The following is a 12,657-nucleotide window of genomic DNA, read 5'->3' as shown; positions in this document are numbered from 1 at the left end:
AAAACGTAAATATTGGAGGATCCAGGCTTCATAAGGGGGAGCGCCGAGGATGCCGGACAGAAATGAGCAGATCCTGCGTTACAGGATGTGCAGCGATGTGTTAAATGAAACACAGCTGCTGAAAAACAAAGACGACATTGGAAATTCTCTTTTACTTTTATTATTTTGGGATTTTTTTTTATACAACTGGCCAAAGTTTGTTAAGGCCGCCAACATCTTTTTCCGTAGTAATTATTTGACTATTTGTTTTATTGCTTCAGGCACGCGGCGTTCTTTCAATTTCAAATTGTAAAATAAAATAACAAACAAATAAATAAAAAAACGTAAAATATGTTTACATTTTGTATTTTTCTCTTTTTAAATTGGCCATGTATTAATAATAACTCGTTTATTACAATAAAATGTGAGAAACGTAATTGTTGCATTTATGTGCAACTTTTATGGATTTAAAATAAAAATGAATCATTTTTTATTTAAAAAATATCTTAAAAAAAAAACTAGCTTCAACAATTCAAAAATAAGTTCTGCAAATGTATAACATACAAATGTAAACATGATATTATTTTTAAAAAGACAATAAATACACAAACACACATCGATTCTTTTGGAAAACTGGTGTATTTGATTATTAGAGTAAAGAATTACAGTATCTTAGTTGTTAGTAGGTATTAAAGTGTAGAGAAACTGGACCCATAAAGATCTTCCAACTTTCCAAGAAAAGTGCATGTAACAGTCCGAAGGTTGTCAAACTCAATATATATTTATATTTATAAAAACACTATCATTTTGTCCCCGGGCCATGATGGACTTCTCCTTTGAGCAGTATGTACAGTTTCTTTGCGAGGGAGTACGTATTTCCACATCTGAACGTATTTACAGAAGCGTCAGCACAAAACTTTGCACTTAATGTCAACGAGGATGCTGGGAGATAGCAGCAATGAGGAGATCCAGCTGAGAAAGTAAAGAAGAACCTTTCCTCAATTGATTGATGCCCTCGGTTCCAAAAAAAGCGTGAAATAAACCGGGCGGAACACTCTTCTCCGACGAGTAAATGCCTTGCTCTCAAAAACAGCGGAATATGAGCAGAAGATTTAATAGAAAATAAAAAAAAGGAGAGATTTAGTCAGAGGGATAATGTGGAAGTAAACAAAAATAGTACAATACTCAGAGAATGTAACAACAAAACAAGTTAACACTAAAGAAATGTAGCAAACATCAATGTTTTGTCTTCCTTAAATAAGATACAGGTAAATAACAACTGCGAAGAAAGGAACTACCACATCATCTTGTCCTTTGCTCGGATTTCATTGTTTAGTCTCGATCACAGCAGGGGAGGGGGGCACACAGATGTTAGACCATCTACTGAAGATCAGTGTACATTATTTACAGCAAGTCTGTTTGCTTATTACAGGGCTAATGCATCACATGAACATAGACAGTTCGGTTATAGCTACTATAGACAGAAAATAACTTAATGCCAAGGTTTTTCTAACCAGACTTCTCTAAACTTCAAAGCACATTTTTAAAGCACCCAAACATCCTGGCTTTAAAAGGAAAAAAAAAAACTAACTGTTAATGCTTCCACTTTTTTCTCAAGCAAGATTATAATCACTAATAAATAAGCTCCTTGAAAGTATAACATGTACATTGTACAAAAAAAGCAACTTGTCTTCACACTTGTGTTCGTAAAGATTCGATGGCAAGCGAAGGAGTTCGGTTTTTTATCTCCGTCTTGTTCTTTTCAGTTCTGGTCTTCTGCAGGTATGTGGACAGTATGCCTGATGGCATCTTTACATGCCTGTGCTCAAGAGCATACACTTTAATTAGTAACAATTTCTTTGTTGTCCTCCATGAAGCGTGTGAACCGGAAGTGGCCTCCGTTCTCTGTGTTGGCCATTTTCTCCAGACCAGCCAGCGCGGCGTTGGGCTCAGTGCTGTGCAGCTTGTCCAGGCTGCCAGTGAGCCCACCTAAGGGAGAGCTTCCTCCGTTTCCCAACCCGCCTGACATGGGTGGGATGCCCCCATTCTGGATGACAGAGATTTCGTTTGTCTTCATGGCCAGGCCATTAGAGAATGCCGCTGCGTACTGGTTCCAAAAACTCGCCGGGTCTCCGTTGCTCGCCCTTGGAGCCATGTCTTTCTGGAAGATTTCCGGAAACTTGACTGGGTTTGTGCCCAGGAAGGCCATCGGGCCGTCCACAGAAAGCCTGCGGCCACGTCTGGCGGGAGCGCTGTTCCACATGTGTGTGCCCATGTGAACCTAAGCAGACGAAGAAGGAGGAGAAACAGAGAGGAGCAGGAGGGGAGGGGAGACAGAGCAATGAGAGGGATGAAAATGAGTGATGTTTACAAACTTGGCCAAAGGGCTGAATATGAGATGATGCAATGGAAAAAATAATCATAATGTGTGACTGCAATAAAAAAGGTTCACATCCTGGGTGCAGCAGGGTGGTTAGTTGCTCAAGCTGCAGGACCGTGGTGTAAACAACTTCTTTTGGCAAGCGGACATTGAATCAAAGCTTTAATTTGTTCATCTCATGTAAAGGACCAAAGGGCTCAGACAAAAATTACAATGTCGAGTTTTAGGGCTCCTGCCAGGATGACATGCGACAATTTACCTTTGTCAACATTCTAAAAATACCCAATCTAATGCATAATTTAGGCTTTTTTTCCAGCTTTTATCATAACATACCTAGTTAAACATAACAAGACTTCTATCAACACTCGTACAGCAAAGGTTAAAAATTAACACGTAACCCAAATACCTTTCTAAACTGAAAAAATATGTAATTTTATATGTGTTCCTCGTTATTTAGACCATGTTTCTGTAGATCATTAAGCGGATGCTTTTCATAATATTAAAAATTTTTTACTAACAGAATCTGTTTTGGAAAAACACAAACTGGCCTAGATCCCTGAGATCACTGACTGTTCCCTCACTTATTCATCAGCTGATCGCATTCTGGAATTTCTCCCCAATAATCTCACTTTGTGATTCAACTTTTCCACTGGGGTCATTATTTTCTCCCACTAAAGCTTTCATTAATTATATATTATTATCACCTAACTATTTTAAGTACGCTAACACATCGCATTAAAGTAATTAACAGCCCTGAGAATTATTTTCGCTCACATTCTCAGGCACAAACTTGCAGGAGACTTCTTTGTATTTTAACATTTACCTTGAGGTTTCCTTTGGTGGTAAAGGCCCGACCACAGATGGTGCAGGCGAAAGGTTTCTCTCCTGTGTGGGTTCTCTCATGAATCTGTAGAGCACTGGAGGAGGAGAAGCACTTTCCGCAGGTGTTGCAGAAGTGTTGCTTGGGTGTCCTGCGCGGAGGAGCTGCAGAGAGTACTGGAGAGGTGGAAGCCGATGATGTGACCAAGCTTGGGGGAAGGTCCTTGTTCTCTGGGTGGAGGCTATGAAGGAAGCCGTTGACCTCCGGCTTGTTTAGAGAGCTGACAGACATGAGGGAAGGAGTTGGGCTGGATGATAGGCTGGTATTCGATGGCTCAAAGAGCTGTGAGGGCAGGTCTCTCATTTGATGAGTTAGCATGTGCTGCTTGAGGTTGCCCTTGGTGGAGAAACCTCTGTTACAAGCAGTGCAAATAAATGGTCGCTCTTTGGTATGGCTTCGATAGTGTATGTCCAAGGCACTCTGACAAGCAAATGTCTTCCCACAGATGTCACAGGATGTGTTCTTGATGGTGTTACGCTCTCGAAAGGGGAAAATCATGCCCAGAGGTTCTTTTGAGGGATTGACAGATGTCAGGTCTAGGGCTCCGATGTTGCAAGGGTGAGACTGCAACAGGCTTGCACTAGTGTGGTCAAAGGATAAGATCCTATGCTGCCTTTCTTCGAGGCTGGGGGATTTGCGTAGTTGCTGCTGCATGCTCGTGGGGGATGGCGCCTGCATGGAGGAGGTAGATTCTGACACAGCTGGACTCCCCGCACTCTGACTTTCAACATCACCTCCCAGAGATGAGGAGTCATTCGTGAGACAATCCCCCTCCACTAAGCCATTTGCAAGAGCCTTCATCTGGCTGACTGGGTACTCTTCCATTTCATTATTTTGAATATTTTCTTTGCCATTCTTCTCCGGACCCTCATTGTGAGCCATTTCAGGGGGTGCTGGAGAGTTACAGAGACTGTCATGGGAGGCGTCAGCCGACCTTGGTGTGTCTGGCACACTGCTATCTGGCCCCTCTTCCATCCCTTCAATATTGTCATCAGAGAAGTTGTCCATGTCATCAAAGTTTCTCTCGTCAAATGAGCCAGTGTCAGAGGCCATGGACTCTGCATAACTCTCTGGAAGAGGGGTGTTGGGGATCTGCCCACCCATGTGCATGCGGATGTGTTGCTGAAGAACCACAGCATTAGTAAACTTCTTCTGACAAATAGGGCAGGAGTGTTGAACTCTGAGAGGAGGCATTGCCCTGTGGACGCTGTAGTGGGTCTTAAGGTTCCCCTTGGTGGTAAATGCTCTGCCACAGATTTTACACTTAAAAGGCCTTTCCCCTGTGTGAGTTCGATAGTGCATTTTCAGAGCACTCTGGCAGCTCAGCACTCTGTGGCAGATGACACATTCGTTTGGGTCTGTCACCTTCCTGTCAATGTTTTCCACAAGCTGCTGCAGCTTGGAGGTCTCTGAACCCTGGAGAGGATCTAGAATGCCTCCAAATGGGAATTTTGCCTTAAACTGATCAGTTAGAAGGGGCATGAGAGGATTGGTCATCATGGGTGGACTGTTAGATGTTGTATACTCAGCAATGCCCTCTGAAGCAGAGCTCACATTTGTCATTAAGCCCGAGGGGTGGCTGCCATCTTCAGTTTTTCCATTTGAGGTAGGCAAGGTTGCACCTTCACCCTCTTCACCTGCTCCATCAGTACTTTTAGCTGAAGGCTCAGCGGCACCTGAGTCATTCTTTGCAGTTACAGGTGGGCTGGTTATGGCTATTGAATGATCTTCCTTTTTGATGAAATGCGGCAAGCTCGGCATGGTTGGTGGCAGCAGCATGCCAACGGAGGATGTCAGAGTGGGCAGCACTGGTTTGCTATCCAGCCAACTGGTGACGGGTTTCTCTGGGGGCATAGACATGCCGTACGGAATGCCAGTGCTTGTTGGTATGTTGTCTAGGTGCTCTGGAACAGGGTATGGGTTCATCTGAATGTGTGGGTACTTTTCTTTATGCCGCTGAAAATGCACTTTTAGGTTGCCACGCGTAGAGAAGCGGTTGCCGCAGACATTACACTTGTATGGTCTCTCACCGGTGTGAGAGCGCAGGTGGATCTGCAAGGCACTGTCGCTGCCAAACACCTTGCCACAAAACCTGCATTTATGTTTGAAGAAAGCATCATCAGAGCTGCTTTTGTGCTCAAATGAAGTGACGTTAGGTGGCTTGCCTTTCCTTTGCTGGGCGAGAGCTGCCAAAGAGTTGAGATCTTCCACAGTGGTACCAACACTGGGCAGAGAGCTGGAGAACAGGGAGTTTCCAGGTGGGGGCTGAGGTAGAAGGGGATTCACGGCAGAGCTCAATAAGCTACCAATTCCAAATGCTGGTGTGGATGACTTCACAGCAGAAGAGTTGCTTAGCTGAGAATGGAGGCTACTCATAACTGTAGGCCTTGACTCAGAAGGCTGCGGATTGACTGTTGATGGTCCCAGTGTGGTAATGCTTTGAGATGTCTCACTGCTGCTTGGGTTGGACTGAGGTAGCTGCGCTGCTGCAGCCAGCTGCTTTAGGCTGCTAATACTGGCTGACTGACTGGCCAGGTTCTGTGCTAGGCCTGCGGCTGCAGCCAGCTGCTGGGAGAGATGTGAGCTTAGTGTGGTCAGTGGGCTGGCAGCAGGCCCTAATGTGCCTGGAGCAGACGTTGGGGGTACCTGTAATTCTGGGGACTGGGAAGCTAAAAGCAGGATTTGATGGCGAATTTGCTCGATAAGCTGCAGCTGGTGAATCTGCTGCTGTTGCAGAGCTAAAAGCTGCTCCATCAGGGCTGGTACTGGCACCCTTGGGCCACCAGTAGATCGGGCTTCTTGGGAAAATTGAGCAACAGCCACTTTGGTGCTCTGTAAATTTTCTATGATGACATTGCTGTTGATCATGGAAAAGTTCCCCAGTTCAGTAAGGTTACTGAGCTGGGTTAGTGGAGCAGAAATAGCTGAAGTACCTACAGCAGGACCAGCAGTGCTCCTGACCGCGTGGCTAACTGGGACGCTGATGGGGCTCCTTCTCTCTGTTTGACTGCCTTCCTCTTCATGACCGCTGCTCATCCCAGAGACATCCACATCCATGGACTCCTCTTTTTCAAGGGTGTTAGGATCCAAAAGGTCGTTACACTCTGTTTGATCAGCAGCTGTGTCGTTCACCTGATCGTCTGCATTTTGGGGAGAAGACCCAGGTGAAAAAGTTCCAGCAGGGGAGATGGGATTTTCATTAACTATCAGAACTAACTGATTCTTAGTGCAATTTTTCTTGTGTTCCTCAAAATCTGAAAGTTCAAAGAACTCAGCACAACATCTGCTACAGACATGGGCGTCTGACTCCTTGCAGGGGGGTTCCTCAGAGCAAAGTTCAGTGTCCCCTGAAAAAGAGGAAACAGAGGATTAGTGATTAGAAATGTTTCACTGCTGAAAAAGGAGCTTTATCTGCTCAAATTCCATTGTCGTTTAATCTTAAGTTAATCAGTTTTACACTTATCCTTTTGATGTGCTCACAAAAAAGTACCATCCCAAAGCAACAATAAGTCGACAGAAATGAGAAGAGGCTTTATTCAGTGCAGTGGCCTCTGAAACATGATAAGACGGGATACCTAATCAATGAAAACTACTCAAATATTGCTTAAAAGTGATCTTTGAAGATGCACATCTGGGTCTCATCAGCCCAACCAAAGGTAATCATTTTATGCAGATAATCCATCAAAATATAGAATAGAGTGAAGTGAGGACATTGAGTCTTAATGAAATTTCATAAAATGGCATTGATTTCCTATATCCCATGCCCTTCAAATTCTCCTTGTCCACTTGGTGCAAAATCAAGCATTTGAAGGACTTATTAGACTTTCAATTTCTTGTCAACTTTGCTCATTTTCAGACAACTATGGGCATCCTGGACAGGTTATCTATGTCACTAAACTAATTTGCAGCCGCTCAGCCTGCAATCACAGTGAGACAAGAACAACAGAGCCTGTGGCGCCCAGACTGATAAATGCACATGAAAAAAAACAAAGTGGAAAAAATGAAAACAATGTTCACCCTAACAGATAAAGAAACTACTAAACTGTTTTTTTCCACATTTTTAGATGAAAATTAGCCAATTTTCGAGTCACAGCATGTTGGTGTCAAGCGTGCGGGGAAAACCGGACCTCAAAAACATACCCAGGTGAAAAGCGACAAAAATAAATCATTAGAGCATTAAATAAAGTTTAACAAAATAATCTTAGTAAAATCTAAAAAAACCATTATAATAAGGTAACACTGGAAACATTAAACTCACAAAAACTGACAAACTGGACCTGCCAGCTCAGGAAACCAGCCACACAATCACAGCAATGTCTGCTGTTACTTAAATGAAAATTAAAAAGCTGTGACCTTTTTTGACTTTCACACAGAAACAGGTTTTCAAATTTTCCATTTTAATAAACGTGACGAGTCATGAAGTGAAAAGGCAAGACGACACCCTGCCTCCAGAGCCACTGCTGTGCTCCACACATTCCTTATTCATTTGCCTCTTTGTCACACTAAAATCTCACTATTTAACATACAAGTTGATTTACAAATTGCATTTCTCTATGAATCCCTTTCATTGTGGCTCTAGCCCCTCAACACTTTCATCGGGGCCAAGAATTCATTTGCAAATGAAACCCAGAGAAGTGCAGCCCTGCCCCACAGAGAGACAGGATGCCTTCCCATTGTTCACGCAGCATGGGAGCGGCGGGGATCGTCGGCACAGCCTGGCCCTGCTCATCTCTGTCGACTCAAAGCAGATCCTGTTTAATTCAGGGATTATCTCCCTCAATGTTTCTCCGCTCACAGACATCAGATAACGTAAAGTTGCCATGACAGTAAACCCTGGCCCTCACACCACCAAACCATGCAAACAGGGAAGACTCAACTTTAATGATAACTTTTCGTGCAAACCCCCCCGTTTCCACCTACCGACCAACACCCCAAGCGTTGATTTGAAGAGAAAGAGTAGCTGATTCGTGGCGAGAAAAATGTAAGGATCAAATGAAAACCTTTTCTCTTTTCCCGATGAAGATTGTATGCAAATAAGCGTGAAGAAAATCTAATCAGTCACAGGATCGTCACAACACTTTTAAGAGTAAATCAGAAAGAACAATTATTTTTTACAACTAAACTCAAACAATTAAGAGGTGACACAAAAAGATTTTCTTTCACTTTTTTTTAAAAGGCCTTTTCTAATCCGCCAAATGTTTCCAATTTTGAATAAAAACCATTTTTTAGGTAAATTTATTAAAAAATTCTGGTTACATTAATTTAAATTTACTAAGCAAATTTAGTTAATAAATAACTACATCACAGTTAAATTATAAAAAATAAAAAAGTTTGGACTGAATGTGTTAAGGTAAGGTGTTAAGGTAAATCCTCCATATTATTCCAGAGGAAAAAAAAATCATCATAAACTTCATTGTTTGCCTTAACTTTACACGATGAGCACAAACTGCACTAAACTGAGTCAACTCATCCTAAAAAATCCACTATCCACACAGTACAAGTAAAGCCAACGGCACAGATGCTAGCATTAAAGCTTAATTCCTAAAATAGCAAGGATTAACTTTGAATTAAATTCAAGATAAAGTCAAAGCTTGTATGAAGAAGTGTGTAAAACTTCTACATAGTCTCAGGCAAAAGCAAATTGAAGAATATCAGCAGAGACAAAGAGCAAGAGAACAGAGATCGAGTCATCTGAAGAGTTGAGAAAGTGAGGATTAGTTTAAAAAAAAAAAAGCTGACAGAGCTTTAGAGATCCTACATTATTTTTTTTTTGCAGCGGGCCTCTGTGAGCCTCTTGACACTTGTGACTTCAGGAGGGTCCCTGCTCACATCCTCGTCTGCTCTCTGGACTCATCCCACTGAGCACAAGATGGGGTTCCACTAAAGCAGGTCCAGGACAAGACTCGCTTCTCAGAGGCTCTGCCCCGGTGACATGGTTTAAGCTTTAAGGGGAGGGAAAAAGACAAAGCAAGTCCTTCATGCTTCACCTACACTCACACCACATAAACACTGGCAACTTGACAAGCGACCATGCTCTGTGTTTGAAGAGCAACAGCGCAAAAAGGGGGTTTTGCTGCCAATCTTCCCCCCAGGGGGGCCACTTCGATAGGGCATGAGGGGATGGTCATAACATTGATAAGGCCTCACAATCTCACACATGCTTAAATAAAGAACTGGGCCTTGCTGGCCCGCCTGCAGCTCCGACCAGCAGGGTCAACGGCGAAGCAGAGAGAAGCACACGGGCCCTGAACTCTGATCACCTCCACACAGAGGGACACTGGCAAAGGTTAAAACAGCTAAACATCCCCCCCTCTGTGGCTCTCACCCCGACCTCCCAGCAGCTACAGCCCTCAGCATCCCTCGATTCAGCTGCAAACACAACGCCTTTCTTTTCCACTTCCGCCTACCACAACTCCTCACAAGTCAAGCAGCACATTTCTTCCGTCCGAGCAAAACACCCCTTAATGCTAAGACAACATCTCCCTGCTCCCGTAATCACACACACAAGACACTTGCAGGTATTTTAACATGCTACCATTGGGTGTAATTGGAGAAATGTAGGATTTTGCAGACTGCTGAAGTTGGTGACAAAAGTGACTTCTTCCTTTATTAGATTTGGAGGAAAATGCAGAAAATGAAAACCGCACTCAGGAAATAAGCAGGTTTTGCATTATCCACCAAGTTCCTAAAAATCACATGAACTAGTCTGAAAATACTCTTCCATGCAGGACTATCTCTCCTACAAGAAAAAAAACCCCATTCAAAATGAGCTGCACATGCTTTTCAATACCAAACACAAGGCCCTGCTGAGATTATTCACCACACAAATGATTTTCCAGGGAATAAACACTAATAAGTGTCATATTCATTTTTGTTCGTTTTTATGGGGAAAAATATATCATCCTTGTGTATGGGTTATTAACAAATTCAAGTGATCCTTCTAAAAAACGTACATATATATAATAATATATATATATATACAATCCCCTTCTGCCGGTAAACACACAGCAAAAAATAAGAAAATGCAAAAATGGAATGAGTGTTACCGAACTGCAGAATTGGCCGTTTACTTTGATGACGCAACACACAAATTAATCGTTTTCCTTTTTCTTTATCAATTGTATAAATTTTCCAGAACCAAACTGAGAACAAATATGTTTTAAAAATGTTTTGAATTTCAGACTTTGAGATCCTCAGATTGCAGAGTTGCAGGGATTTGGACCCGCAAGGGGACTTTTTCCAAACACTGCTTTTCATTCAAGGTGCAAAGCGACACTTTGATAACAAAGCATTCACAGTAGATTTTTTTTTCTCGCCTCTGTTAAGGCTCTGGAAAGTTTTAAGGCCTGAACTTGCGCGTGCAAAATACAGAAAGATTTGTTATTTTAATACAATAAAAAACACAATCTACAAAATTAAATACAAACGATTTTTATTATAACCAGAAAGTTGTTCTCTACTCGTATTTGCGTGTGTTTAAAGTGATTAAGTTATTTCTGCTTCTTCTATCTGTGCAAAAAGGATGAGTAACGGAACCATTGAGGATTTGTAAAAAAGCTGCAAGTTCTTTCGCGCACTTTGGAGCCACTTTTTACCAAACACAGGACAAAAAAAGCACAAATGTGCATATTTACGCACGGATGTGCTGATAAAAATGATATAAGGTAAACGGGATTGCGACAGCTTTGGATTGATCAGCGCAGCGCCGAACTGAAACACGCGGAAGAGGGGGTTATGTGTCCGGGACGCAGCACCATTTGGAGTCCCGCTGGCGCGACTGGGTGGTCCGTGTCCGCGCATCGAGACTGACCACTGTAGAGGGGCCCACGAAAACTCCACCAACAGTGAGTTTTCAGCGTATGTCTTACTTTTGTTTAAGATTTAAGTGTTAAGATTATAATATTTACTTAAGAAAAGTTCGGAAACTTTAGAAACGCGTGGAGAGCGTCGGTGAGTTTTACAAAAGCTGATTTTTTCTGTTTTAAGTGAAAAACGTTGTGTAATAATTTTAATACAAAATAGGAAATATGATAAAAAAACGTCTTTTTAAATTTTATTTTGCAATCAAAGAAACTCCATAAACGAAACTTTTGTTAAAAATCGTAAAGAAAAATAATTGAAAGGAGATTAATTAAAAAAAGGAGAGTAAAGTTAAACTTTGAAAACTATTAACTTTAACCAGGAACGCTTGCACAAAAACCAAGCTAAAAGTGTGAGAAATAGCCGGCGCTTCTCCAGAAGGAGCGATAGTTTGCGTGGACTCACCATTGTGCTCTGATAAAGGCAGATGAGGGTCGGATTGGAAGTGTTGCGGCTTCGCTTGTTTCCTCCGCGACATGCTGGCTGGCACATCAGCAGGCAAAGAATAAAAAAATGACTACAAAACCTCCTGAAAAATTACGTAAATCGAGCCCATCCACCGCGCATGTGCCCCGTTATGATTATCAATAATGCTCTACGATTAATCATAAGGGAGGGAGGGGGGGTTCTTTGAAAGGCGATTGGCACCTCGCCAGCCCCCCTCCTATTCAAATGAAGTCTCTTTAATCAATTAGCTCCTGATTTGCTGGGGACTCTTGTCTCTCTCTCAGCTCCCACCCAATGAGTTGATCCGTACGGGGAAGAAAGGCTGGCTTTTCCACACTCCCTTTAGATACGGTTTAACCCCTTCTGTTAGCCAAGCCAAAGCTTATCTTGACTACAGGGGAATGTCAGCTTCTTGAGTCCATTCTTGCAAGAGTATCTCTCAAGCTCTCACACTGATCAAGCGCCGATCTCAGCTTTTTTCTTTGCTCTTTTCCTTTCCCGCAGATGAAGAGCGCTGCGCAAACCTCCGCGATCTCCAACCAACTTTCTTCTCTCTGCTCTCGAAGTGTCCGCCCTCTGCTCTCGCATTAAGATTGTTGTAATTCGGCTCTTGTTGTGCTGAACACCTACTCTGTGAAGAGTTTCGAGCGCGGCTGCCGGCGCATGGAAACGCAGCGTCGCGCGGGCATGGTCCGTGCGTAAATGGCACCGGCGGAACGCGTTTCCAGTAATGAAACAAAAAAAAAAAGTCCACGCTGTGATTTGGCGTCCAAACAACTTTCATATGATTATTATTGGCAGAAAGGGAGTTACTTACTAACACGTTTTCATCACACACCGCATTCCGCGAATAAACAAACTTTGAGGGCCCGTGCGGCAGTGGGACAACGCGGAGCCCCGCCCACTGTAGACGTGATTGGTCAATGGGCTATTCAGTCACGCTGTTTTTCACCTCCACCCATCTCAACCACACCCCTTCCTCTCAAAATCCTCTCTCTCTTTCTGAAAGCGCGCAGCAGAACCAAACGTGCTGCGCGCGTCTGGATGATCGGTGGGGGAGACAGCAAAGATTCCAGTCTGTGCGTCCGGATGGGAACAAATAGCGCGTTCA

The 12,657-nt window shown here is 43.0% G+C and overlaps 1 protein-coding gene across 1 annotated transcript; it reads right to left on the bottom strand.

Moving 5' to 3' along the window:
* Positions 1 to 599: 599 nt before the first annotated feature.
* sall1 (spalt like transcription factor 1) lies at positions 600 to 12,404 on the bottom strand. The gene is made up of 3 exons (XM_004067439.4): positions 11,505 to 12,404; positions 3,183 to 6,586; positions 600 to 2,260 (listed from the first exon to the last, which is right to left on the bottom strand). The coding sequence occupies exons 1-3, from the start codon at positions 11,575 to 11,577 to the stop codon at positions 1,820 to 1,822; spliced, it is 3,918 nt and encodes a 1,305-aa protein (XP_004067487.1). The 5' UTR covers positions 11,578 to 12,404; the 3' UTR covers positions 600 to 1,819.
* Between the last annotated feature and the right edge of the window lie 253 nt (positions 12,405 to 12,657).

The sequence above is a fragment of the Oryzias latipes genome, chromosome 3, assembly GCF_002234675.1.
Source record: "Oryzias latipes chromosome 3, ASM223467v1".
NCBI classification, from domain to species: Eukaryota; Metazoa; Chordata; class Actinopteri; order Beloniformes; family Adrianichthyidae; genus Oryzias; species Oryzias latipes.
Note: the sequence above shows the minus strand (reverse complement) of the source record. Positions and strands in the feature narration are given on the sequence as shown.

Excerpts from the sequence above, each read along its gene's own strand:
- sall1 (XM_004067439.4), bottom strand. The coding sequence starts at position 11,577 with ATGTCGCGGAGGAAACAAGCGAAGCCGCAACACTTCCAATCCGACCCT. Across the intron at positions 6,587-11,504 it reads GCCTTTATCAGAGCACAATG|GGGACACTGAACTTTGCTCT; the intron begins GTGAGTCCACGC and ends CCTCTTTTTCAG. Across the intron at positions 2,261-3,182 it reads CCACCAAAGGAAACCTCAAG|GTTCACATGGGCACACACAT; the intron begins GTAAATGTTAAA and ends TCGTCTGCTTAG.